This window comes from Coturnix japonica, chromosome 2, assembly GCF_054131305.1.
Source record: "Coturnix japonica strain WE chromosome 2, WE-NBRP24, whole genome shotgun sequence".
Taxonomy (NCBI): Eukaryota; Metazoa; Chordata; class Aves; order Galliformes; family Phasianidae; genus Coturnix; species Coturnix japonica.
Window position 1 is genome coordinate 45861542 of NC_140664.1, and position 27391 is coordinate 45888932.

At 36.7% G+C, this 27391-nt stretch overlaps 1 protein-coding gene across 7 annotated transcripts in view; it reads left to right on the plus strand.

The window, feature by feature from the left end:
- The window catches only part of PTPRM (protein tyrosine phosphatase receptor type M), a 432075-nt gene that overhangs the window by 257404 nt on the left and 147280 nt on the right, over nucleotides 1-27391 (plus strand). For 4 of the 7 annotated variants that reach the window (XM_015855338.3, XM_015855340.3, XM_015855342.3 and 1 more), the window contains exons 12-15: nucleotides 3274-3547; nucleotides 4659-4695; nucleotides 8359-8433; nucleotides 25475-25607. In XM_015855338.3, coding sequence (XP_015710824.2) covers nucleotides 3274-3547; nucleotides 4659-4695; nucleotides 8359-8433; nucleotides 25475-25607 — 519 coding nt within the window. The remainder of the gene's footprint in view (nucleotides 1-3273; nucleotides 3548-4658; nucleotides 4696-8358; nucleotides 8434-25474; nucleotides 25608-27391) is intronic. The other 3 variants (XM_085539700.1, XM_085539701.1, XM_015855345.3) reach the window with 1 other exon arrangement.

Consider the following 27391-nt stretch of genomic DNA (forward strand, 5'->3'; position numbering starts at 1 on the left):
TCATTATGTTTAGAACTGCATCTCTGTATAATCATTTAAATTCGGAACCATTTTGGAATTGTTAAAATAAAAAACAGTTCAAAAATTGCACCCTTTTTTAGTTTGTCTACACTTTTTACCCCAACATTTGAAATGTTTGAATCCTAAGTTTACAGTAATTGCCATGTGTTTCATTATTGATGTAGCTCTAAATTTCAGTCAGTATAAAAGTAGATTTTGTGTTCAATTTCCAAGACATTGGAATTCTGCAGTAGAATTGCATAATGTAAATGAAACCCAAATTACATTTCTTTCCTCCAGAAAGTTCAGTATAATTCCTACCAATAGCTGATATACTTTCAACACCTTCCTCTGCAGTGTAGAATTTATATATATATATATATTTTTTTTTATTACAGATGTGAAGTCTTTATCCTCTGACATATAGAGGTGTGGAAAAGGAATAATGCAACTTCAAATAAGCAGAAAATATGACTAATACCTCTGAGGAATAGTAGAGTTCTGATGCAGTTCTAGCACAGTTTCTTAGGTTTGAACCCTTTTCAGCATAAACAATTAAACAGCTACACATTAAAGAAAGCAATTTCAACTATAAGAATCAGGGAAACATTTTGATAATAATTGTAGTTGATTTAATATTATAACATTTGTTAGCAAGATGATCTTGTTTATACAAATGTGAAACATATCATTAATGAAGTTCTGTTAGGTTTCCATTGACCCAGGTACTTATAATGTGTTAATTTACATTGGAGCAACAACAGTGTGGGAAATGGGCAGCAGATAGGATTTAGTTGTTTTTCATTAGCACTTGGACTTTGATAAAGGGGAACAGAAAAGAGCTGCTTGACCTTTTAGTACTTAAATTATTAAAGAGCAAATAGATTTGAGGTCTAGATGCTTGCAAATCTAATTTGTCTTGTGGAGTAAGGATGAAAAGACATCCTGAGTTTGAAATTGCTCCAGTCAACTTATCTCTTTCTTTAATGTTTCTGAAGATGAATAGACGGCATGCATTTAAAATGTAATATACACTGGAGTAGTGCATGCAGTATAACCAATATGAATTTGCAAGAGGAAAAGCAGTGTTTTAATGACAGATTTGTTTCTAAAAGGTCTACAATCTTTAGCTATAATCTCTGAGAGAAAAATGAAAAGAATGCTCATTTCAACTGATAGTGAAATAATTCTTATTACCTAGCCTGGTCCGAGATCCTTCTTATATTCAGTCCTGATGCAAGAAAAATACGTGACAGCTCTCCTGAGGGCTGACAGCAAATCCAAAACTTGATTTACTATCCGTGTTTTAGTGAGAACGAGGGATTCTTATTTTTGCTGTGGTATTTGGTAGGCGTGTCTAGTTTTATACCTTGCAAGAGCACATGTTTAAATCATTCTCTACTTTTTTTTTTCCCCCAATACTCCTTTTCAATTCTCAAACAGTATTTTCTGTAGTTTCACTGTAATTTTGAAGCCAGGGGAGTTAACTCTTCAAAGAAACCTGGAATAACTCTTCAGAGCTACTTTTTGTTCTAAAATTGTCAGCTGTTGATTTGGACCGCAGACAGGCTGCTATGTATTGACCTTCACTTACTGCTTAGCATAGAATTAATCAACTAATGAAAATATTTCCACTAAAAATGTAGACTTCATTTTCCAGGTTATGTACTGACAGTGGTCTTCAAGTGGACCCTCAAGGTACTTGTTTGTCTCTGTGGCTGTACCTGATTTAACTTAAACACAGATAGATTTCTGTATAGGCTTCTTTTTTGGATTGAAAAATCCAAAATTAGGTGTGCTGTTGCAGATTTTTAGATGTGTTACTGTAGTCAGTAAGAGCCCAGAAAGCAATTCAGTTGACCTGAAATTCTTTAAAATCTGCTGCCTGTCCTGACTTGCACCCTGCTGACTTTAATGGGATTTGTTGTTTAGCCATCATCAAAAAGACACCTAATTGTCTTAACAGTAACGATCTAATTCAGGAAGACAAGAGAAGACCTCTGTAGTCTGAACTGACAACAGAAGCCCAGCCTAACTGTCCCTGTGCTTTCAGCAGGCTTTATTAAACACAAGGGCCTACCTACAGATGGCGGAGTGGGGACATGTCAGAAGACTGTGTGACTATTGCCTCTTAAAGGAATATATCCTATGCAGAGATCGCTGTTGGTTATGAATTACCAACTTGAAATACTGTAGATTGTTATTAGATGTAGATGGCATGAAGAAAAGTAGACACACTGTCTCTTTAACGTCTGTTACCCATACTGACTTGCTTACTTGGATTGAAGATTTCAGAAGACAAATAATGATTAAGAATCACTGGTCCCCACTGAAGCAATAAAGTTGCAAGCAAGTCCTCTTTAGAGACATGGACGCCCCACTTCACAAATCTGAAAGCACTGACTCAGACTTTTACAGCAACTGTGAGGGTATAATGATTTCGCTGTTTGCATACACAGCAGAAATCAGAGTTTCTTTGTTCCTGCTTGAATGTCCACTGCACCTTTACAGTGGAGAGGAATGGGCTACTCCCTGTAGGTCCAGTACAGCAAAACATGCAACTACAGCCTGAATTGCTCTGCAGAATGCAGAAATGCTTAAGAACAAGATTATCCCTAAGATGTATTAAAAGTGCTTTGCTGAGTGAAAATAACATCCATCAAAAAGTAGTTCATCCTTGCTCAGTAACAGTTGATATACCACCAAAATTTTAAAAGACTGTAATTTACTTAATGTATGCTTTTATAAATAGTTACGATGTCAACAGTTAAGCAGATACTGTTCCCTGTCTCTTTGTAATTTATTTCTTCATTTTTATCTAACTACTCATTTAATTTCACTTAGGCAAGATAAACAGGGTAGAAGATAGTATCTATAGCTTTACACTTACTTCTTTGAACAAAATAATACTTAATTCTATGTTTTAGTACTAATCAAGGAAGCTTTTTCTGTACAAGAGTTCAAGCAAGAAAGTGTTCCATGAATTTTCTGAATGCAAAGCAGTGATGTATGTGGTTAATTGTATTTTTCTAAAACAATATTAATTTATCTGAAAGCATGAATCTATACAATAAATTTGTACACCTGAATACCAAAATGACACTTCCTTCCCATTTTGTTTACTTTTTACAGGCTGGTGGTGGTAGTGTGTTGTTTGTTTGTTTTTTTCCATAAATACTGGAATGTGACATTAAGGTCTCAGAAAGAATTGACTGCCCAAGTGTTACAGTGACCCATATGCATTTTCTTCTTTTTTCCTTTCTACACTCCTAGTGTCTACCAAATAGTTGTTGAAGAGGAACGCCCTCGGAGGACCAAAAAGACAACTGAGATCCTGAAGTGCTACCCAGTGCCCATTCATTTCCAGAATGCCTCACTTTTGAATTCCCGGTACTACTTCGCTGCAGAGTTTCCTGCCAATGGTTTACAAGCTGCTCAGCCTTTTACTATTGGTGATAACAAAACCTACAGTGGCTTCTGGAACACTCCTCTTCTTCCTCATAAGAGCTACAGCATCTATTTTCAAGCTGCTAGCAGAGCCAATGGGGTAAGTCTTATGACCGGTGTGGTTTTATACAGTGTGTGTAAATAGATACTTGGCACCAACTACCAAGATGCCCAGTGTAATTGCTAATGAGGAAATGGAGTAACTGTGAAATTTAATGCACTGAAATTTAAAAATAACAGTTTTCCTGACCTGGTATAGCTTAATGATTAAAGGTTGCAGAAAGAGGAAGAGAAAACAGTGCACTTTGTCAATAGTGAGTAAACAAAGTAGTGCATTGCCATTTTGTCATTATCTAAAAGCTGTCCAATGAGCCTAATTTATTGGCTTTTCATCTTTTTTGTTTTTGTTTTTGTTTTCCCGCTTCAAAGATAAAAGGAGTACTGTGATTCCTTTTGTTAAATTTAAGCCAAACTTGATTGTGGCTTTTAGCACATCTGTCTTGGCTTGTCCAATCCCATTACCTTAGTTTATAACGTGTTCAACTCACACTTTCTCATTTGGTTGCCCTGGCTGAATTAGAAATAATCTTTATTCTTTTCCTTTCTGCAATCAGTAAAAGAAAAATAACTAGATGGAGCTGGAATGAAAGTGTGTAAAGAGGCCTTCAGAGATCATGTTTCATCAGGCTAATTCTTCCTGGAATTGTTTTTCATTTCCTGGACAGACCAACCCAGAGCCCTTCAATTCTTGATAAGCTTTGGCTGTCTGTGCTGACAGCCTGGAAATGTTTTCTGCCAGAAACCATAATGGTCCCTCTTTCACATTGCACTGATAGTGCAGAAATGTGAAACACCATCGATTATTTTTTCTTTCTAAAATTGTCTAGCATGATGCTTAGAATTATACTTACCTGTAAGAAAAAAATCTCCTAAGGTCATTAAGTAACCAAAGTGAAAAAGCTGAACACTTGCCTGTGCTTTTGTGAATCATGCGTCTGTCTTCTTTACTAACTGAACTGCTTGAGTAACATAGCAAAGCAGTTTTTGTCCATACTATTGGAGTTACTTCATAACGAGTTAAATATGTAACAAAGAACACTAAATAAACACTTTTCTCTCATTGTATCATTACTTTTAAAGAGTAGAAGCATGGATGGCATTCTCTGCTTAGAAACACCAGATGTGACCTTTTCCCTCTTTATTTTACACAGGAAACCAAAATTGACTGTGTCAGGGTAGCCACAAAAGGTATGTTCATATTATGTGATGTATTCTGTAATTCGGACTGTTGACCTTTCCTTCACTTGGTCTTCCAGAAGTGTTTTATGTTGCTAAAAGACATCATTACATCTATCACAGAATTTTAAATAATTCATTTGTGTCTCTAGCTGAGAATTAGGAAGTTTGTTTGTTTGTTTGTTCTTAATAATAAACATGCTACTAATTTCTAGTTGTTTACTTCAACATGTTTTCTTAAATATATTCTGGGGGTTTTTATATGATCTCTCAATGTTCCGGACATTTTTATATATAATAGACTTGTAAAATTGCCAATTGCTGAGTGCAAAGTAGCTGCATATGTATTAGTGAAAAATCACCCCTTCCTCATAAGCAATTATCTTTATTGCTTTGCAAAAGAAGAGTGGAGAAATTGTGTTCTTCATTTTCATGGCATAGAACAGCTCTATTTATTGGAATGTCAGCACATCTTACTGCCATTTGTGAGCAAGATGGTATGGTCGAGGCAGTGCTAGCTATGAGTGTGATTCCCAAAGAGGAAGTGTAAACATATTGCTCATATATCTAACTTTGAAGACGAGGGCTTGTTTGTGATTATCATTGTAGTCTCATCTTCTGTGTACCTCTAGCTAGCGCCAGCTTCAAGGCATGAAAAAGAGATGCTGTGATAATATGATTATGTGGAGGTTGCAGTAGAGGAAAATAAAAGGAAAGGAACTACTGCTAAAGAGAAGCAGTTAATACTTCCTTGCAGTTTGGGCACCTGGTAAGAGTGTGACACAAAAAATTCTTTGTTGTATCTCATAGTGGCTATTCTCAACATAGCTGGCTTCACCTTGATTCCATTTCCACACAGACTTTGTTGTTCCACCACCTCCAATATATCTAAACATGATAGATTAGAATCTCATTACTGAAAAATAAATGAAATGTTAGCACATGGTTGCCTCTTTCCTTATATGAGAAATACACTTTTCATATCTCTTCAAACTCTTCCTTTTTTTTTCCCCCCAAGAAACAAAGGAAGAAGTTTTATTTCCAGTTTACTGACTGATTACTATACCATAGCAAACTTTCAGATATCTTCACCAAAGCCTAATAAAATATAAAAGATATTAATATAAGGTTAAAATGAAATCCTATACTGTTTTCTGGGAGTTTTGGTGTTGCCTGGAGCAGATTACATTGCCTCGCAAATCATAATAGGTGATTAGGGGGATGGGTTTTAGATTATTTGAAGATTTGTAATCCTAATATCTAATGGATGCTCAAATATTACAATTACTTGACTGACTGGAAAACCTTACTCTCTCATTTGAGAAGTGAGGGTGACTTCATGGATGGGAATAGCTTCCATAGCAACAAGGTAGCACATCTGACAATAGAGAGATGAGAACTGCAGCTTTTATTTTAAACAAATCTCTGTAATTTTTTGCTTCGAAAGCTCGTTTCAGAATTGTTCATAATACCTTTGTGCAGCCTGTGAAGTAATACAAGGGGTTATTGTGAGAATTTGGAAGTCAGAAGTGCTCTCAAAGGCATTTATAGTCCCTGGTGCAAAATTTTCCAGAGGGCCTGCTGAAAAGCACTAATCACCGTGCTTACAAATCTAGAATCTCTATTATATATTCAAACTACATTATTTTTTGAAAACTAAAATGTAGACTGTGACCTACTGTGATATGAGATTAATTATACATGTCTGTACAAATAGTTTTTCCTGTTTAGATCCAGTAGAGCTAAGGAGAAAAGCAGACTTCTTACTTTCTGTAGGTCAGAAGTCACCACACATGCACTGAGACAAAACAGAGAACTGTCCTGTCCCATTCGCAGCCCACATGTCTGCATTTCACCCACAAACACCACCTTTTTTTGAGATCATATAAAAATCTCAATTCCAGCAATTGTAATTTAGGATCAGAATATTGGATTTTGTTCTCCTCCACCTTCTGCTGAAGTCAGAGAGAACCTTTGCCACTGACTTGGCTTGGAGAAAGATCAGACAGTGTTCTCTTGTGATGTAGAATCTTCTGTTCTCTTCTTCTGTTGTCTGTAGAGAAAGCCTTCTAGGAACTCTGTATGTGGTGTATATACAAATGTGGAGACTGCAGGGTTTCCACTCCCATTACTTTCAACAAGATAATTAAACAAACAAACAAACAAAAACTGGGAAGAAACTTTCATACCAGTGGTAATAAAGGTTGTCGTATTTTGTTTGAAATATGGCTTTCATATATGTAGTCTTTCTTCAAGCTAAATGGTTGTGAAATCTCAGCAGACGAACTTGAAAGCAGTCCAGAACCCTTCCAACTTTATTGCTATCAACTTTATGGTGTTTTGTGATTTATATTAAGACTATATTTCCTGATATGACTTACAACTCTGTCTGGATAGAGACATCTTGGCTATCTCCTAGGATTCCAGTTCTCAAGAGGGAGACATTATTGTTCAAATTTTGTGGCATTGGAAGGCTTTCATTAATTATGAGAGAGAAAAGAATATTATAATATTTTAAATCCAATAGCAACAGTACTCCAGTACTATAGCAGCTACTATCAACACTGTGTTTCAGTGTTGCAGAGGGATATTTCAAAATATTATGCAGCAGCAGTTTTGAGTTTAATTGTCTGCAGATGGTAGATGATCTATTTTCCTCACTCGTTGCCACATTTCTAATAGCACCCAGGCTGTTCTATGTAAATTAGTGATCTTTCATATAATTTTCTCCTTAATTTTCCAATATTTTTGCTTTGCATCATTCTCCAGCTGCATCATGTTGGATCTGACCTTTTAATTTTTTTTTTATATTCCTTAATATGTAGGTATCGTAGTGTGCTTAACCATTTAGAGGCAATCATAATGGCAAATAAAGAAGTACAAGTTCTTATTACTGCAAGCCATGCTAATATTTATCTGTAACAGTCAAGGACTGTTACAGCTCAGACAAAGAAATCAGGGTACTTGGAGCACATAGGGAATCTGAGCTTTTCAGCTTTTTCTTGTTGTAGTGGCAGAACATGAGCTCAGGTAAAGCTCGGACCTAAGTGAGCTAAAAACATACCTAACTCAAAGGTGATAAGTGTCAGTGGTCCTTCTTTGAACATTGAAAGTTAAGTGTATGGGTAGTGTGTCCATTTCCAGAGCAGAAACCTAAGTAGGTACAATAAAAATGAATCTAAGGTAGCTCAAGAGCATTTACGTGAAAATTGTCCTAACAAGAAATAATAAGAAAAATATGATATAATAAAATGAGATAATAAAATGTTAAATGAGTACAAATTACACAGGGAAGCTAAGAGCAGAGTAATCTGAATAGGCAGTAGCCTTTCACTAAGAAAGCCCAGTGCTGTGACCAGCAGAGCCTAATAGTCTTCAGTTTCCTCAAACGCATTTTATGTAAATAATGTGCTTTGAGTCCTCTTCTGGAAAGTCATTTACAAAAGCTCATTAATCCACAATAACCAAACTAACAACTGAAGATGAAAGGAAACTTGTGCTGTTGTTTGCGGGTTTGTTTGGTTTGGTTTGGTTTTTTTTTTTTTTCCTTTTCTTTTTTGTTTATAAGAAGTTCAGACAATAAACTATTGACCAAGATTCTTCTTGCTGGCCTAGCTTCAGTCTGGCTTTTTTTTCCCTCATGCATGCTGACCTGGAAATCTTCCTTTGCCTTAGCTGCGATAATCGTGACTCAGCTTACAACACCATACATTCGCATCGCCCCTGCTGCAGGCGACGACCAACTAACAGGTCAGAAGTTCAAGTATAGACAAGTCATCATGCCCATTCTTGTCTCCTTTTCTTTGGCTCCTTTTCCCTAATGATTTCTTCATCCTCTTCTCGTAAATAGTTTTCTGTGTTAAAACTTCCTTTTTGTTTATAAGTTTTTCTTCAGCTCCATTAAATTAAATTGTGTTCTTGGCACCAAAACGCACGCACGCATGGCCGTATGTACAACTCCACTGCATGTTTCCATTATGTGTGTGATCTGTGGAATGTTCTTTCAAGCCTGATGTGAAGAGATCTAGCCTCACTCCATTTGTAAATTCAATAGTAGTTTAAATACAGATATCTACCTGTGTCCTTGCTTTTTATTTATTTATTTATTTATTTATTTATTTATTTATTGTTATTAGACCAAGACACTAGTTTATCTAAATCATTGATTTAAGGTTCACAAATTGCATGTATAAATTAGAACAAAGACCTTGCATTAATGTTTGTCGTTTTATTTTTTTCCCGCGGTGTGTTGGGAAGGTCAGATTTTCTGGCAACGTTTCAAAATGCATAAAATTTAAAAAGAAGTAAAACCGATTCCCTCGTTATGTCATGAGTTCAAGTCTTAAAATAACCTAGGGTGTGAGATGTGAAAATGAACAGAACTGTGAAGTTTCTAGATCTAATTGTCACAAAGGCTCAGTGCAGAAGTGAGACAATTACTGGGCTGAGTGTGGCTTGAAGGCCAATTCAGGATGTACTGAAATCTTTACAAACTCGAGGAAACTATTCATTTTGGTGGGAAATAAATGTGCAAAACCTTTTATTTTTGAACAGAAGGAAAATGCACTAAACAAATAACTAAAATCTAAGGTGAGTTTGGAAAATGCAAGAGGGGAAGTTAGGTCTAGTCTGTCAGTATTTAGCAGGTGATGAAATCATTGCCTTTTTCAGGAACACTGGCATACTTGGGTAGTGTATAAATATTGCTTTTGGGGTGCCTTAGGGTCACTGGGAGTTCAGATCCGTAGCATCTGGATTCTCCTATGGTCAACAAGAGACAGGTAAATGATTCAGCCAAAGAAAAGAGGATTAGTGGCATGCCTACAATAGATTTTAATGCTGTAGTACGTGTTATATAAAGCAAGGCTAAAATACATAATGCCCAAGTTACTGTGTCAATCAGGACAAAATTGTTGCATGTAAATTCATATTATGTAATCACATTAGTGCTAACCAGAATAATGGATGTATTATGCTAGGAAGTACTAGCTTGTTCTCGTTAGTGGTCTGTCAGAAGCTCTGTCCACATGCATTTATGTAGCTCAGTGTTTTACCTGCAAGTACAAATACAGCTTAGAATAGACAAACAGCATCTCTTGAACTTCAGCAATTTTTATTTCTTCATCTCAGGATTTAAATAAGTATATATATATTTCCAGTTGGAGAAATAAATGTTTTCATTTCTTTCTTTTTCCTTTTTTTTTAAATTTGTTTTAACACAGAACTCAGTAACTACAGGGACCTCCAGAGGACCAATCTGTTCTGCATGGGAAAATATCTACTGTTGTTAACAATGGGAGAACAGAGATATAGCTAACAAATATGTATCATGGCTAACGTATAGCAAATGTTGGTTCTTTGTTGCTGGTGGCACATAGCTTGGGCATTCATATTGTCTATCAGATCTGTAACTTTTAATTTTTTTTTTTTCTAACATAAATAAATGCTGTGCCAGTGTAGTGGAAATACTAAGTCATGGCCTGAACCAGTGATTGAGGACCTGATGGGAAGGCAGGGCCAACCCAGGAGAGCTCACTGCATGAACCTGAGTGACTGGAAGGGGTGGAACCAGGATCCACCCCTTCCCAGGCCTCATTTAAAGGTTGATGAGGGTATTTGTTGCTGGAGATTCCTGCTTACCTGAGGTATTCTAAAGGTAAGCAGTTTTTCTTCTTTTGTTTTTGAGTCCATGGCTGCGGCAGTTGGGCTTGTTCTCATTTGCTGCAGCCTAGGATTGTGCTACCCTGCTACTACTGCTGTACTTTACATCACATTCTAGTATTACAACCAGAAATTAGTTATATATGGACAAAGTATCCATTGATGTCTTCAAACAGCATTCGTGGCTGTCTTTGAAATGTATGTAAAAGTCTCTGAAGTAATTCCCGTTTGTTTTTTTGTTTGGTTGGTTTTTTGTTGTTGTTTTGTTTTGGTTGTTTTTTTGTTTCTTTTTTTTTTTTTTTTTTTTAAACAAGCTCTCATGCTATAAAGACTGTGATGTGAAAATGGAAGAACCTTCATCTGCCTTCTCAGTTGCCACAATAGGGTGTGTAAACCCTTTTTCCCTGCCCACATGGTTGTTCCTGTGGCAGTAAGAGGAATTAATGCTTTCCTAGAGACAGCCTGTGTAGGAGTCCTTAGGGTAGTAAGGCAGTAATGGTACCTGCAGCACTGTGATGAACCCAAAGATTTTCTTAAAGGAGGTGCACAGGAGCTGGGGCAGGCATGAGTAAACAGGGAATTGAGCTTATTTTCCTTCCAGTTCTCTCCTACAGACTCTCAGGCAGTGGAAAGGATCTACGTGTAAAAGGGCTTCTTTATGTGGAAGTCATAGGGCTATTGCCAGCCATAGTTATCACAAGGCTAACAGATATAGCTGTTAAATAACGTTGCAGAGCATTTTCTGCTTAATGCCTTTTCCTTACTTATCTGCTGAACACCAAAGTATTCTCACTTGCAATCAAGAAATTACGTTTGTCTTTTAGGATTTGGGGAGATAGATAGCTTGTAGTCAGGAGGACAGGGTTGGGATTTTCTTTTTTCTTTCTGGGGAGGAAGTTGGTGCTTCTTGCATAACAGAAGTTTAAAATCTTGTCTGTGTTCTTGAGCGTTGTTACATTTTTGGAAGTTCTTCCTCTTCAGAAAGATGCAATGATACAGTTTAGCTTTCAAGCCAACTCACATGTGCAGTCTCCATCAACTCATTCTGGCGCTTACTGGTAAATAAGTTTATAAACATATTAGTTCCTCTGTCTTTCCTCTCTCCCTCATTTCCATATAGAAATGTCTTCCAACAGTGGGATTACCTGCTGTTTGCCATAAATATCTCTACAGCCACTCCTTGCTTCAGTACTCCTTTGGAGTTTCTGGCAAGGGGAAGTTTTTATCATTTCTCGGCCAAGAGAAAAGGCTGTATGTACATGAAGCATAATGGTTCTTGTGGTACAGTCTCCATGTTTGCACAATCAAATACAGTTAATACAGTTTTACAGTACAATTTGAAAGCATTTATAGGATTTTTCAGGAAGTTATCACTTGAAAGTGACCGTGATCTTGAACTTAAAGTTGAATAACAAATCTGTGTGTCCAAGAAAGCCTGAAAGTATCTGAATTTTGCTTCACTGTTTTTTAAGAGACGTTTCATGTAATAGGCTTAGATTGGCCATATTTGGTATTCACTTGGCCCTCATCTATTTTATTCTGTCTGCATTCTGATAAAACACCATGCTTGGAATGGTGATTAGGATGTTCATTCTTTCAGGCATTTTCTTAATTGTTGAAATATGTCTGAGCTACTTATATTTAAATTAAAGTATTTCCATTTGTGATTTAGTGGAGCAGACACCACTTTGCTAGATGTTATTAGGACTGATTTCCATAGAACGCCCTTTTTACTACCCATTGTTAATTACACATGCAGCTGGAAGTGGGAGTTCTGTATTGTACGGTCTTCATAGATAAAATTCTTGGTACAGATCAGATACGATATGTCAGAAATTTTGTAAAATGACTGATACTTAAGGATGAAAAGCATTTTTTTAATGATAGTGACTCTATTAAAGCTCAGGTGAAGTTTACTCTGCATACCTTAAGCAACATGCTTAAACCATGCTAAAGAAGAATCATAAAAATAGTTCCAGTGGGTTTCTCTTCAGTTATGAACTCAACTACATAATGAAATGTACAGATTTCTTCAGATGTGAGTTTAATACATAACATCTATCACCGTCTAGGTCAGATTCTTTTACCAGCCATTCCGGTATAAAAGTGAAAAACTTCAACTCAAATATCATTGGGTTTTTTTTAATGTTGAAGGACTTACTCCAGATTTATTACTCTCAGCATTACTAAAAGCATTGTATTAGCACAAAAACAGAAGTGGGAACTTAAGAAGGACTCTGAATGTAGGTGGCATCAGTGGCAGCTGTGTGTTGTTTTCAAAGGGAGGGCAAACACCTGTATGGTGAAAAGCCAAAGCATTTTGGTGTGAAGTATGGTGCTGTTGTGACATAGTGGGGAAGGCTAAGTGAGAATGATCTGACTCTCACAAGTGAAACTCCAAGCTTGTTGTTATATTGTAGCCCCAGCATTTCTTTTACCAGTTATGCAGAGATCTCCCACTCTGGGCAGAATGTAAAGTGAGTAGAAATCTTCCTGCATTCTGCTGCAGTGGCTGAGTGCATTCCAGGGGGCTGGAGTGTCACTTGTGATTTATTGCCCTTTTTTGTTCTTTTATTTGTTAGATTTGTCATCTTTGCAATGACAGTTTCATCTATAAAACAGTATAGTTACAAGAAAATGTTAAGAGGATACAGGACTGCTATGGGAGCTACTGGTTCTTCTTTTTTTTTTTTTCTTGCCTAGTACATTACTGAGACTAATGTCAGGTTTTCTGTTTTTAACAGTACATCCAAAACACCTCAGATTTTAAGTGTAAGTACAGCTTCCTTAGAGTAGTTGAAAGGGAGCTGAAGCAAAATAGTTATGCTAAGGGTAAAGCTGTTATCTTGTCCTGATTTTGGCTCAAGCAGTGTTAATATCAAACTGATGTTTGGTCACTGCTTTGGGACAGGACAGAAACTAGGATGGGGGAACATTCTGTACCACATGACAACACAGAAGGCCATATAGCTGTGGGGAGTTGGCTGGGGCCCAGCTCCTGCTTGGGGGTTGCAGGGCATTGGTTGGCAAGATGAGATCTTGTGGTGCTGGTGGGACATCATGTTATGCTCTGCCTTGGTCAGCACATGGTGAATGACTGCATTGTAACTATATGTATGTATATACCTGTCTATATATGTGGCATGCTGTGTGTATATATATACACACAGTTATGTCTCATGTTGTAGATGTTTATGGCTTGCCAAGGAGATCTGTATTCATAAGCTACCTTGGCACTGTGCCAGGGTCATGGATGTTACAGACCCAGGGCAGGAACAGCAGAAGTAAATTCCATGACCTACAAGAAAGTAGTAATCCTCTGTTATCATTTAGGAAGGGCTAAGTAGCATAAATAGCTAGAGAGTACACTGTAGAGACTTGAGTTTATCTTTTATTCCTTAAACAGGTAGGTATCACAGAGTTAATAGTCATGGCATGATCTGTGTTAAATCCCTCAGGAAAGACAACTAGCTGACTAGGAAATGTAAGTGTCCCAGTCCATAGCTGAGAGAAGAGCATCATGCCAGGTGTCAGCATCAAGTGTCTCTTCAGTGAAGAGACTGAAATGAGGTTTAACTTCAGCTGCTAAAGATGAGTCTGTTCAATTCATCCTAGCAGGAAAAATAATCTATTTGCTCAGTGGTGTGTCATCAGAATATTTTTGAGGCTGTTTGAGGTTGGAGCAGGGGGCACTTTCCTTAGTCTCATTATGGAGAATGGAAACAAAGATCAATAATAAAAATAACTATGTGAATGAATTGACAGGGTTAAACTTTTGACAAATTTAAGGAATCTCTGCTATCTGTGCAGTATTGGTCAATATTATCCTTATTCCAAAACAGGTCAATATCAACAATTGACAGAGAAGCAGAAAATATGAAACAACGATAATAATTATTAACTTCTTATAACATGCTTCTATGTGATGTGGTGTACTATTTCATTTGAGTACAAAAAAAATGAGGTCTCTGATTTTTTTTTACATTCAAAGCAGAACTGTTTTGCATGTACCACAATGAAAAATTAAGGAGAGACAAGGGAAGAGAGAAACGCAGAGATAATTAGTAACCGGGAAAAAAAAAAAAAAAAAAAAAAAAAAAGAAAAAAAAAAACCTACAAATTTCAATGTTTCCCATCTGTAGTTATTGACTATATTCATAAAATGCTAAGCAATTTGAATTTTAATGTGAAAGAAAGTGTGGGGCCTTGTTTGGGGTAAAATCACTTGTTTGCAAGTACTAAAAATCTGATGTTTGTATCACTGGAGAGTTATCAAAAGTGTAATGCAATATTATGTGGATTATATCTGTGCTAATGAATAGAATAATATTAGAGTGTGTTGTAGTTAAGTAGGGTCATGTAGTAAGGAGGAGAGTAATATGGTCAGCTTTTATCAGAAGGCAGAATAGAACATAATACTCTGGGCAAAATAATGTTCCGCTAACTCACTCAGATTCCTTGAAATAACTGATCCTTAGATTCCTTGAAATAACTGATTCAATGAATACCTAAGCTACATTTGTCTGCTTAGCATAGTATCTCAACACCATGCTAGCCACAACTAGTTATTGATGGGATTTCAACACCTACTTTTCCACACATTGTATTGAAAATGTTGTTTTCTGCAGTAATGTAAGCTTGACTGCAAGAGAAAAAGATTTTAGAGCTTTGGGAAAGACGTTCAAATTCTTTGTGAGTTTTTGAGACTTCATTTTTTTTCAGCACTTTGAACTTTCATGTCCTTCTGCTCATCTGATTTTTCTGTTATTGCTGACCACTGGGAAGTTTTTTTGTAAACAGAAAGCTCAGCTTTCATCTTTTGAGTTAACATGAGAAACACAGGGGGAACAGAGCTAAAAAATGCAAATCATCATTGGTCGGAACCAAACATGAAACCTTTCTAAAGCAAACAGGGTATATTTTGCATTTTCCATTGAATTAGATAGCTTCTGTTTATGACTAACTGTGTTGCTAATTAAAAATGATATGAAAAGGAATGAAGAGAAAAATGACTATTTAAGGCATTCTTAATCAAGTGTGACAGTTGGATGTTTTTTCTGTAGCTGTTAAAACCTACAGGAAATAGATGAAGAATGAAATGTAAATTAGTGATGATCCTTCAGAGGAAGCCTGGTCTATTTGTGTTCCTATTGATGAACCCTGATCTTGGTTCATCTAAAGCTGCTTTGGTTTGGACAGTTTTCTTACTGGCAATACTGTAAATGCTCTATTCTGTATTGGTACAAAGACAGATATAGAATTCTGTGGAATGATTTTTTCTTTCTTGTGCTGATTCTCTTTTCCAGTTCCTCCAACAAATGTCCTTGTCTCGAAAAAATGTGTTTTTTTTTTTAAGAAAAGGCTGTGCTCTTTTGTCCTGTTTTTTATGCATTCATCATAAATATATTTTTACTTTGCATATATCTTTTTAACAGGCATATGTTGCTGCATGTATAATTAGATAGCTCATTTTGCTTAAAGATATTATTTTTGTGCTATCCTCCTACAAAAATTAGTTAGTGTGTGATGATAAATCAACAGAAATGTCAGAAGCTGACTTCCTGCTTGCAACAGTTCTGCTTGCCTTCCTGTAGTAAAGTTCTCAGTGCCAGAAATGTCAGAAGACAGTACTTCACTGCTTCCTACCCTTAGCTCCAGGTTATTAGATTCCCGTGGTGCTTGTAATGCCTTCCGTTCTTGTATGGAGAATAGAAGTTGTGTTTGCCATACCATTGAGCTCCAGAAGTTGAGTTTCTCTTTAAGTAGGTCAGCTCCAGAATAATTTCTCCCTTTTCTGAAGAGGGCAGAGCTGTCTTCAGACTGAAGTTTGAAGTCATTCACACCTTTCCTGTTTGTGTATCATAGTTGAGACAAACTTCTAAGCTCATCCAGTATTTATTAATGCTTTTACTATAGTTTCAGGAGTAGGTCAGGTTTTGAAAACACAAGTCACCCAGAGGTCACCTTAGTAATAGGTGAAATTCAGATGCTTATGAAGAGGATGATGTTAAATTATCCGCTGTTTGAGTATATGTGACTGAAAAGTGATATGGATATGCTCAGAATTTTTTTTAATATATCTGGACAGAATCAGTCTGGACTGATTGCTTTCATTTCCTTAGAGATAATTTGAATTTGCCATAATCTCTCTCACTGTTGATATAAAGGTATGTGATATGCGCATATCTCATCTCATTTTGTGGCTGCTCTTCTGGCCACAGAATATCAGTACTGATAAATATGTAACCATTTAGTTTCCTAGTAAGATACAATGGGATGCTCTGTAGGGCCACTTGGAAATTTAAGATGCAAAGAACTGTTACCATTTTTCATTAGAAAATTCTTTTTTTTTTTTTTTTTTCCCCAAGAACATCATAAACTGTGTTTGTATGTGCTATGCTGATTATTAGTTTCTGAGTCTAAATGCTATTAAGGTGCAAGGACTTGTAATTTCTTTGGTTTTGAGCAAGGACTTCAAGTGGTTTTGGTGACCAGAGGAAGCTTTTGATGAATTTTGTTTCCTTTTTCTTTCTTTTGAAGAAATGGAAGAAAAATTGTTACGATTAAGTTTTAGTTTGTTTTGTTTTCATGGAGGAAATGAGCAGTTTGTCAAGGTTTGCTCACTTTCTTATAAGCTGTCTTTAAAAAAAAAAAAATCCTCAGTCACCAGAAAAATCCAGTATCCAAAAAAGCCTGGATTTAAAATTCCATATACAAAAACTGTTGTGGTGAGACCAAAAGATGTGTATCGAGTGAGGAGCTTTGCTTGTTTTAGTCATGTCTCATAAAGAATGTTATTGTTCCTGACAATCAGAAGCACAGATGTTTTTGTTTTGGTGGTTTTTTTTAAAGTATTTTTGCTTACATGCACCAACATGAATCACCCACCTGTGAGAGACAGGACTCATTCAGTAGTCAGTTAAATGAGTGTCGCATTCATCAGTGCTTTGCATTTCTTTCCATGCGCTTCTTTGTCGCTTATATTTACATTTCTGTAAAGAATATAACAAACAAAATTAATAATTCATAATTATTGTTATGTAGTGCAGCCTTATTTTGATCATCCCTTCTGTGCATAAATCTTTTAACAAGACAGTTTTTTTCCTGTATTTAAAAAACACCAAATAAACAATATTCCAAATCAGCAGGATTGTCCTGTGGAAGTACAGAGATCCCTTTTTAGGAAAGGGAGATCTCTACACAGCAGTATGTGTTGCATTGATGATCATAAATTTCAAATAAGATAATCTTTAGCTATATTTTTGAGTGCTGTTTTCCCTTTTACCAGGGCATTCGAGCAGACAGATTCAGTGAGAGCTAACATATCACAGAAGGGAGAATTGTGATACGTTGATTTCCACACCACCGTGCTCAGCAAAACAGAAGACATAATCCCTGCCTTATGGATAAAGTAGTTTATGCGTAAGCATTTCTAAAAGAAACCAGGAAAAAGAAAGGGAAAAATACTGTAAAAAGAGAAGAAAAATAGATCTTACTTGAAGGCATTTACAAAACTAATATATTCAAGGCATAGAGAGAGAATACTGAAAAAAGTACTGATCAAAAACACCTTCTGTTATAAATTGTACCCTGCCCAACAGCACCTCATAACTTGCACCAAATGGACGAAAATCAGAATAGTTCTGAAGGAGATGTAGGGCCACCAATTGGAAAACTATTGATGTTGAAGTGGGGAGAGAACTTTCTCCATTAGCTGGAGTTCTACCAGGGCAATAAAGCAAAGACTTTCATTAGCAGAATATGTGCTGACTGGCATTCAATTCTCATCTGCTAGTACAGAATAAATGCACTAGCCAGGGTGGTAATTAGTTTCATCTTTAAATGTGTATGTGTTTTCGGTCTTCTCCAAAACAGTTCCAAAGTCTGGAATCTGAAGAGAACTTGAAATTCAATTCAAAAGAGTGTTAGACTGGCTTATCTTTTCATAACACTGATAATGCTGCTGTAGGCATAAGAGTAAGTGTACCATTGTCTATAGTCATGGGGTGATAGCAAGGAGGAAATAGAGAGGAAATTCTTCTGGGGGAAACTGAATGTTTTCCACCACTTGCCCATCTTGGGTGTATTTTGGAGTTTTTGGTAGAGGACTGGAGTTGATGTTGGCCATTTAATGTTTATAGGAAGGACCAACACCCCTGGAGCACACCTTTTCATAACAATAGTATAGACCTATTTGTGTACTTATTTTGTTACACTGCATTTTGTGCCAGTCCTTTACTTTTGGCATCTTTTCATCTGCTTTAGATCTAGAACATTTGTTCCTTCCTTCCTTAGACCAATGTCACTTACATAGTCTTTAAAAATATTGCTCTGAAATATCTCTTTCTACTGTTAAATTAACTGAAAATGAGTGCTAGCTGAAAGAACAGGAGTATTTCTTTCATTTATTTATGAATATTTACCTCCCTCTCCCACCTGTAATTGGTTCAGCTGCCTATTACAGCCTGTCTTGGCTAGACAGCATGTTTCTAGTGAAGAAGATTGCTTAGCTTGTACTTAAATTGTTCTTAGAACAACTGGGCTTACAGTTCAATCTAGAGCTTCTAGGTCCTCCTATCCTACAAGTAATAGGGAGTAGTAAGAATTTTTTTTCTTTTGTATTCACTCCTGTAGTTTCTGTAGGCCAAGGAAAGTATGGGCAGAGTCTCTAAACCCAAGTTGCCTGATCTTCACTGTTCCCTTGGTGGCAAGAACCATGGGAGTCTTGTGATGGATGTTTTGAGGAAGCATCATGCTTATGTTCTTCCATTCTTCCATGGAGCTTTTTGCATCATCTTGGCCACCTAAGCACAAGTTTATCTGTCACACACAGGCATTACGTTTTTTCTTTCTGACCCAGTCTATGAAATAATATGAAGGTAGGTGCTGAGATAAGAGTCATATCACACTGCCTGCATAATAATTTGATGGCATGCCTCAAAAAAAAATATTAAGTCTTGTAGGTGTGATGATTTTTCTCTAGAACAAAGAGAACAATTTGGCAGTTCTCAGTTTTTGTGTAGTAAAGATCAAAAAGATACTTGAAAGAATAGGCTGTGTACTAATACAATGACTTGGTCTCAAGTTTCAGTGATGGGAGAATGGGACAATCTGGACTAACTTTATCCTTGCTTTAAAGCCTTTCAAACATAACCATTATGTCAGCCACTGGGAAGCTTATAAATAAAATTCAAGTGGAAAGGCTTGCAGGTGATGGGGAGCTACTTTGAGCCTGTAGTGCGAGACAAATCTAGTTAGTTAAAGAAAGGAGTTGCTTGTTACTCGAATAGAAGATTATATGTCTGGAATTTTTAAGATTGCTTTAAACAAAACAATCTATAGCTTGTTTTGGCAGTGACTGCTTTTATCGTATTCCTTTGTTTGTAAACATAGCTAGCACTTCCTAGAGTATTGAGACAGGATTATTTTAATGGTCGTCCTGTTCTGTACAGAAGTGGGCAGTCAATCAGCTTTTTCTAAGTACAGCTTTTGGAAGGAACTAATAAACATTGAAAAACAAGTCTAAATATTTCTAAATATTTCAAAGAGAGAAGGAGGTTCTGTTTGATAGGGGTCTGTTATGCTGCAGAAGAAAATTTTCATCTTGAAAAACAAGAAAAAGGTTTATGTGTAAGTTAAAAGAATGATATTTTCCATGGTTAATTCTGTTAGTGAAATGTCTTAGCTTCTATTTTAATGTGTGGTAGTTCTGCTTAAACTTTTCTATCCATAAATGACCTGAAGGAGACTGTTGTTTGTCAAGTGTTCAGTTAGGTTAATGACATGGCACTTGTGCCTCCTGACTGAAAAGGAAAGGGAGGATTTCTGCTCAAGTAAATGACAGAACTGTTGACCCAGAAGTAAAATAATTCCTAAAATTAGAGCTGTGTGTCTTGAGTGATAATGAGGAATTTTTCAGAAAGAATTTTTTTTAACATAATATTGGTAGAGAAGTAGAAACTTCACTGAAGGAAGTAATTCAAGAATTCAACATGAATTTGATGTTGGATAATGATGACTGGAATATAATTCACTTCTCAGTCAGAAGAGGATTTGGTAAGACATCAAAAAGTATTTTGTTCATCACTCAACTTCAGAAAGGTGAGATTTCAGTATAAAGAAAAAGTTGGTGAGATAGGTCTGGGAGTCAAAAATATGTAGGTGCTCTGTGGCACTACTCAAAATTGAAATCACTGGGCGATTGCAAAATTCTGAACAAAAGGGGGCCCATGAGCATAAGTCTTAAGTTAGACCAGTTGAAGGGCAATTATTTCAACTTAAGAAAAGAGTTTCATATTTTAATTGCTACTGAAGTGAAGACACAAAGAATGGGAAAGAAATAAGGAAAAAGAGAAGGTTTAAGATTTACTAAGGGTAGGTATCTTAAGGGTTTGGAAACAAACAGTGTTACTGTCTTTCTGTTATTCACTGCAGAAAACCTGTGGTAATACTTTGCTGTATTTTGTGGCATCATGGGGTTTATCTGTAAGGTATCTCAGTTTTTCACTTCTGACAGGAAGCACTATAGTTTGCTCTCATCAAGGAAGGACTTTCTGAAGTCAGCACCTTGATCCTTTGTAAACCATCAGAAAACATTTCCTTGTCCTTTCATTTCTTAGGAAGCTCCCATGAGCTGTCCTGCACTTGCTGCTTTTTATTGACCTATTGCCTCTCCAGAGGGAGACCACAGTATATGTGGTCAGGATGTATTATTCTGATTCTTCCAGCTTGAAGTGAGGTTACTGTGCAAGGTTTAAAGTCAGGCTGCTTTGTACAAAGGTAGAACCAGAAATTTAAAAGCTGAGCAAACAAAAAGCTATTGCGTAATTTGGTCTAACGTGTGGAAAAAATGGTGGGCTTAGCTCATCTGTTGGCAACAAGCAGACCAAAAGGCTATAGCACATGCACATTTCTGATGAAGACAGGCTGAGGGAGTTGTGCATGTTCTGCTTAGAGAAGAGAAGGCTCCATGGAGACTTGTTGCAGCCTTCCAGTACTTGAGGGAAGATTCTAGCAGGGGGAGGACTGACTTTTTACATAGATAGATAGTCATAGGACAAAAGGTAAAATGGCTTTAAGCTAAGTAAGGAGAGATTTAGATTAAATGTTAGGAAGGAGTTGTTTACTCATAGGGCAGTGAGGTGCTGGCACAGCTGCCCGGTGAGGCTATGGTGCCCCATCCCTGAAGGTGCTCAAGGCCAGGTTGGATGGGACCCTGGGCAGCTGAGCTGCTGGGGGGCAGCCCTGCCTATGGCACATGGTGGGACTGGGTGGGCTTTGAGGTCCCTTCCAGCACAAACTGTTTTATGATTAAAAACAGATACTCTGCTGGAGATGCAGGAGTCCACTGGTCTTGATGATGTGTATTTTTTAATCCTCTAGCTTAAGCAAGGGATTTTAAGATTGCTGTATCAAACAAATTGCTTGAAACAGCTATAATATCACAATACAATAGTGCATATTTAATACCATTGCTTTAAAGAAAGGTTACATTTTGCAAAGATTTTTAGAATGGTGGTACAGTAAAGAAAAAATCAAATAGCCATTTTTTAAGCTTTCAGAAAGACTTTTCTGAAGTCTCTCTTGGAAACATACAAACAAAACTAAAAGCATGAATTGCCATTACAGTCTGTTAAATGGTAACATTAATTTCAGAACTACTGCTTCTAGTGTCTTCCATCCCCTTATGCATTGTTTGCCTTCCTCTCTGTAATGCCAGTGTAAATCCTGGTGTGCCTACAGATTAAAAGTCAGTTAGGTAATTATAAGATGAGAGATGAATTATTGGTCTAGACCGAAATCTACCTATCAGACTGGAAACAAAGAAATAAAATGAAACTTTTAGGTAGTGTACTTATGTACAGCACATAATGTTAAACCCACATCTATTAAATAGCTGTCAGAGAGTTGAGGCAGCAGCTCTTGAACATGATACTAGGTGATATGGATTAATGACAACAAAACCCTATTGAATAAAAAGGCAGTGTCAGCGGGAACTTCAGTCTTGAAAAATGCTTGACAGTGTTCACTGGAGGTAAATTTGGAGAGCTTTTAATTTGTGGAGGGTTCAGAATTGGTTGCTGCACCAAAGAAATGGATGCAGATTTCACTGCTGCAGATGCTGGCTCTTCAGTGTCTGCCTGCTGTCAAAATAAAACCAAACTATGCTAGACCTAAAGAATGGGGCGGGATGCAACAGATAAAATCTTAAATAAAATAAAATAATTGATTCTAAGTAAAACTGTGGTACACTAAGGGAATAAACAGTTTTAAATAAAAAATGGAGAGGATGTTGATCCAGAATTTCTAATAATAATTATACACATATATACATATACATATATGTTTTAAGATATGTGTTCAAGCAAAGTGAATAGTGGCAAATGTTGTTCTTTTACCCAAGTGGACTGTCAGACCAGCTGGCAGTAAGAACATTCAGTGGATGAATGAGATGCTGAATGAGACCAGATGAGAACTTAGTCAATAGCTGTATCTTTCCTCATAATACTTTATTGTAGATGGTTTTTAAATGGAATGTCGTACAATATACTTCTAGGCTAAGACAATCTTTTCTGCGAGTCAGGCTGAGTACATTGTGGTGATAAACAATTCTTTTTTTTCCTCAGAGCAGCATTACATATGCTTTTCTTTAAAATTTCTGATGATTACTCAATTTGATAATCCTTATATGATGCAGTATGGGAGCTTAGGTGTCCTAATGTTCGGCTTTGTATTTCTTCTTGTGTACATTTTGTTTTGAGTGCTTGTGTTAGAGGTGGATCCTACACATATATATATGTATATATATGGATCCTATATATATATAGGATATATATATATATATGTTATATATATATAGCATTACCCACTGGGGTAATATATATATATATATATATATATATGTTACCCAGTGGGTAATGCTTTGTGTCAGTGAAGGGATTTCCTGAAAGTTGTGCTCCAATGTATGAAGAAAATGTTTGAATTCTGAATATGACTGATATTATCTCTGCACTGTGCAACTCTAGTCATTTCTAATGAAATGAGAGTCATGTATCACAGAGATACAGGACAATGAGATAAAATGGATAGGATAGTTGAGCTGTATGTTAAAATGGTGCAAGGGTGCCTTCATTTATTTTAATACTGAGCATCCCAAAAGTCACACTGAAGTCTTTAAATGATGTAAGGAAACCATAAGGCAGATTTTAAGTAGGTGTTACTGTAAGTGTTCCAGTAGAGTGAAGTAGATGATTATGAAGAGACAGTGGAAGGAATGAGTGTTAAAAATTATACCTGAAATGGTGTTGCTTCTTGTTGTCTTTGCATTCTTCTTTGTTTGGGTCTTAAGTTCAAAAGAGCACTGTGATGTCCTTCTCATCTCCTGCTTTTTGCATCACAGTGTTTGGTTCGCTGCTTCCTCTTTGTCAAGTCCAATTCAGCAGCTGCCTTTTTCAAGAAGATACAGTGGATGCTTTCTAAATATCTTCAACACTTTTGAGCGATATGAGTTTTAAAGTCATTTATGCATGACTCAAGGAAATTAAAAACAGAACTGTTTATAGCAGAATTTCATGCATATGCACAGAAGGAAATATTGGGATAGAGTCTGTTATGACTGCAAATTTAGAATAAGAATTTTATTAATACAGAATTGTAATTCATTACTATAGAACTTATGCTCTTTTGGGAATGGACACTGATGTGTAGCAGATCACCTTCTCTGACTTGCCACTCACACGAAGAGCCATGGCCTGATTATTTCAAAAAAACTGGTACTCACAGTTAGCTCTAGATATGTTTTTGATTGTGTGTTAACACCCATTTTATGGCACCAGTAGCAATTGCCAGGTTTTCCATGTGTTCCTAGTGGAATTTTGAAGACATTGTGTAACAGCGGGCAATCAGAACAACCATCCTAGAATATCCTGCTTGTGTCTTAGAACATTAGAAATTTTTCATCTTAGTTTTGCATGTAAAAATTCTCTGAAATTGATCACCCACTTGCTCTCTTTCCAGAAATGGAGATGAAGAATGAAATAAAATACTTCTATGCTTTCCAAAACTTTGTGTAACCTGGGCAGTGAGATAAAAAATGTGGTCTGAAAATACTACACTTAAGTTAGACTTCAGTCCACCTTTCTCCTTCCCAAGAAAAGCTATAGCAGGAGGGTGGTACGTAAATCCCCGTGTCTGTGTTATGGCAGGGTGCCTCAAATGATGAATACTGTCACATTTTGATTTAAAAAAAAAAAAAAAAATTGAAGTTCATAAAAAAAAAATAAATTCAGTTTAGTGAATTAAATGTTGCTTCCTTAACATTTTTTCAACCTGAACTCATTTAGTAGAGGAAATGGATATTTCATCAGACATGGATTTGACGTTCCATCACATTATACAGTAAACAGTACAAATGATGTGTTTTTTTTTTTTAAATGGAGAAGCTGAAAGAGCTAAGACAGTAGATGCTGTAAGGCACTGGTTATCTCATTTAAACAGATATTAAATGTGGGTGCCAGTGGTGTGATCATCAGCTGCTTCCCACTTTGTGAATAAATTGTTTAGGAGTCTTTTTGCCTACCAGATGTGACCTAGATTTAGATTTCCAAAGGCAAAAAAAAAAGTCTATTGTGTAAAAAAACAATTGTGGGTGAAATGCATGGTAAATGAGCTTATCTCACTTTTCCAGGTGTTTAAGCTAATATATTATGGAATTACAGCTTCATTTATGAAAAATAATTGAGGAAAAGGTTCCAGCAAATCAAATTTGGATAAAGGCTTAAGAGAATTATTGTGTTGTGAGTAAGTTTCTAAATGGCAGAGAGAAAGGAGAGCCAGAAGAGATAATAAAAATATAGAAATTTGTGAATCAGTGAAAAAGCTTTTACAAAAGGGTCAGGACTGGCTGTGATATCCTACCTGTGTTGTGGTCCAGCAATGTCAGGAAACAATATTAAAAATTATATTCCTGTCAATGCATGTGAAAGTAGGATTTTTTTTTTCCTAGGAAGATCACAAATTGATATCTGTTGGTTCTGGTTAAGATTAACGACATCAGTAAGTTAAGAATATAAAAATGGGAAGAGTAACAACCTTATTTTTTTTCTTTCTCCTCCTTTTATACATTCCACAGGGGCTGCTACTCGAAAGCCAGACCCAGAGCCTGAGAAGCAGACTGACCATACTGTTAAAATTGCTGGAGTTATTGCAGGCATCTTGCTGTTCGTCATTATATTTCTTGGGGTTGTGTTGGTAATGAAGAAAAGGTGAGTAATTAGTAGATATTTTTTATGTACACGTTCATATCATAGCATCTCCTACAACAGTTCTCAATCTGATACTGGCATAAGTTTCCAGCCACCTTTGTGTCCCTTGTCACAATTTAGGAAATAATGGTCCCTCACATCCTTCAAAGCTTTGTTGAGATTTTATAAAACCACAGCATTTGTTTCTTTCTACAGCATTTTCTATGAATTAATATTTGTGGCTTTGTTATAAAAGAAAAACAGCTCAAGGTTAATGATTCTAGCACTTTGTGCATTAGTACTGCATGATGGACTTTAATAATAGAACAGCATCTCTATCCTTTAAGGGTGAGTTTCCGCTCTATCCAGCAGATCAGCTCAAAGTTAGATATAATTTCATTCTTGAACATAAAAGAAAGCCTCAGTCAGAAGCTAGAGCTAAGGTAATTTGTGCTAAGAATAGGGTCTGTATTGCTTGGCATAAACGTTGTTCCCTGAAAACAAATGAAAATGTGGTGGTACTGAATGTTTCCAAATGTCAGTTCAATGCAGACGTATATTGAGATTGTTCTGACTTGAAAGTCATATGAAAACTGCTGTAACGTTAGAGGTGTAAGGCTGTGAAGTCTGCTTGGGTTTTTTCAACATTATAATAGGGGGGAAAATGTTGAAATATCTTGTGGCAAGGGACGTGGCATATGTAAGAAAAAAAAACCTTTGTGAAGATAGAAGTCAAGATTGGGTGAAATTCATTAGCAGGCAAGGTCAAGGCTTTAGGTTATATCTTGAGGGACATGAGATTTGCAGCTGTAGAGGTGGAGTTGAGAATGAATGTAAGCTGTGGAGAGGGCCTGAGTCACTAATTCTTAATATGTATCTATCGTAGTCATCCTACTGTTCCATAGCCACCCTTCCTCCTTGCTGTGCACCTGGTATTACCCCCTTTTCTTCTTTTGCAAACAGTCTTGGCCTGTTTCTGCTCACTGCAAGGCTGTAGTTTGATTGTACGATAACTAGTTTGGCAGGTCTGAGGTAGTCCAAAACCCTGAGCTGCCTGGAATTCTTTGAGAAGGTGTGTGGGGAAGGAGGCAGCTGCTTGGCAGTGCCTCAGGGTGGGCTAAGCAGGTAGCTGCTTTTCACTTCCCTTGAAGACAAAAATAGGTCTATGAGGTAGGAGGGAAAATTGAGCTGTAGCTGGGGCAGAGGGCTATGTCATGATAAAGGGTAGGGAGAGGGGTCAAGAATTGCTATGCAGAAGAGACAAAGGCTTAAGCCCTGAAGTAAGTCTGGCTGGAGCAAAATAGGCCCTATAACCAAACCTCAACAAAGTGCAGTGCAGCAGAGTTGAAATCTGTTCTAATTTTTTTTTTCAATTTTTTTTTTTTTTTCTTCCTAATTCTGATTCCCTGTATCATTCAGACCTCCTGTTTTAACAGTTGAACTCCCAAAGTTCTCTGTAGGGCTAGAGGCAGCACTTGGCATGCAGTGAGGAAGGCTTGTTGCATTGTCTGGCCAGTCCTTCATGTAATTCCTGACCACCATTCATCATTCTCTCTCTTCCCCTTCTGAGTCTCCTTAAGTATATGCATCAAAGTTAGAATATGTTCAAACATGAGGCACAAGTTCTTCTTTGTCTCAAAGGGTGAGAATTGCAAAAGTGACCCAAATGAGTTGTCAGGGTCTGTGGCTGAATGAATGCTATACAGGCTCTTGCTTCCCTCTCTAGGGAAGAGCTCTTTGAAAATCTAATTGCTAGAGGCATGAAGGTTTGAATCTTAAGCATCTGGATGTTAATGCAGGAGGGT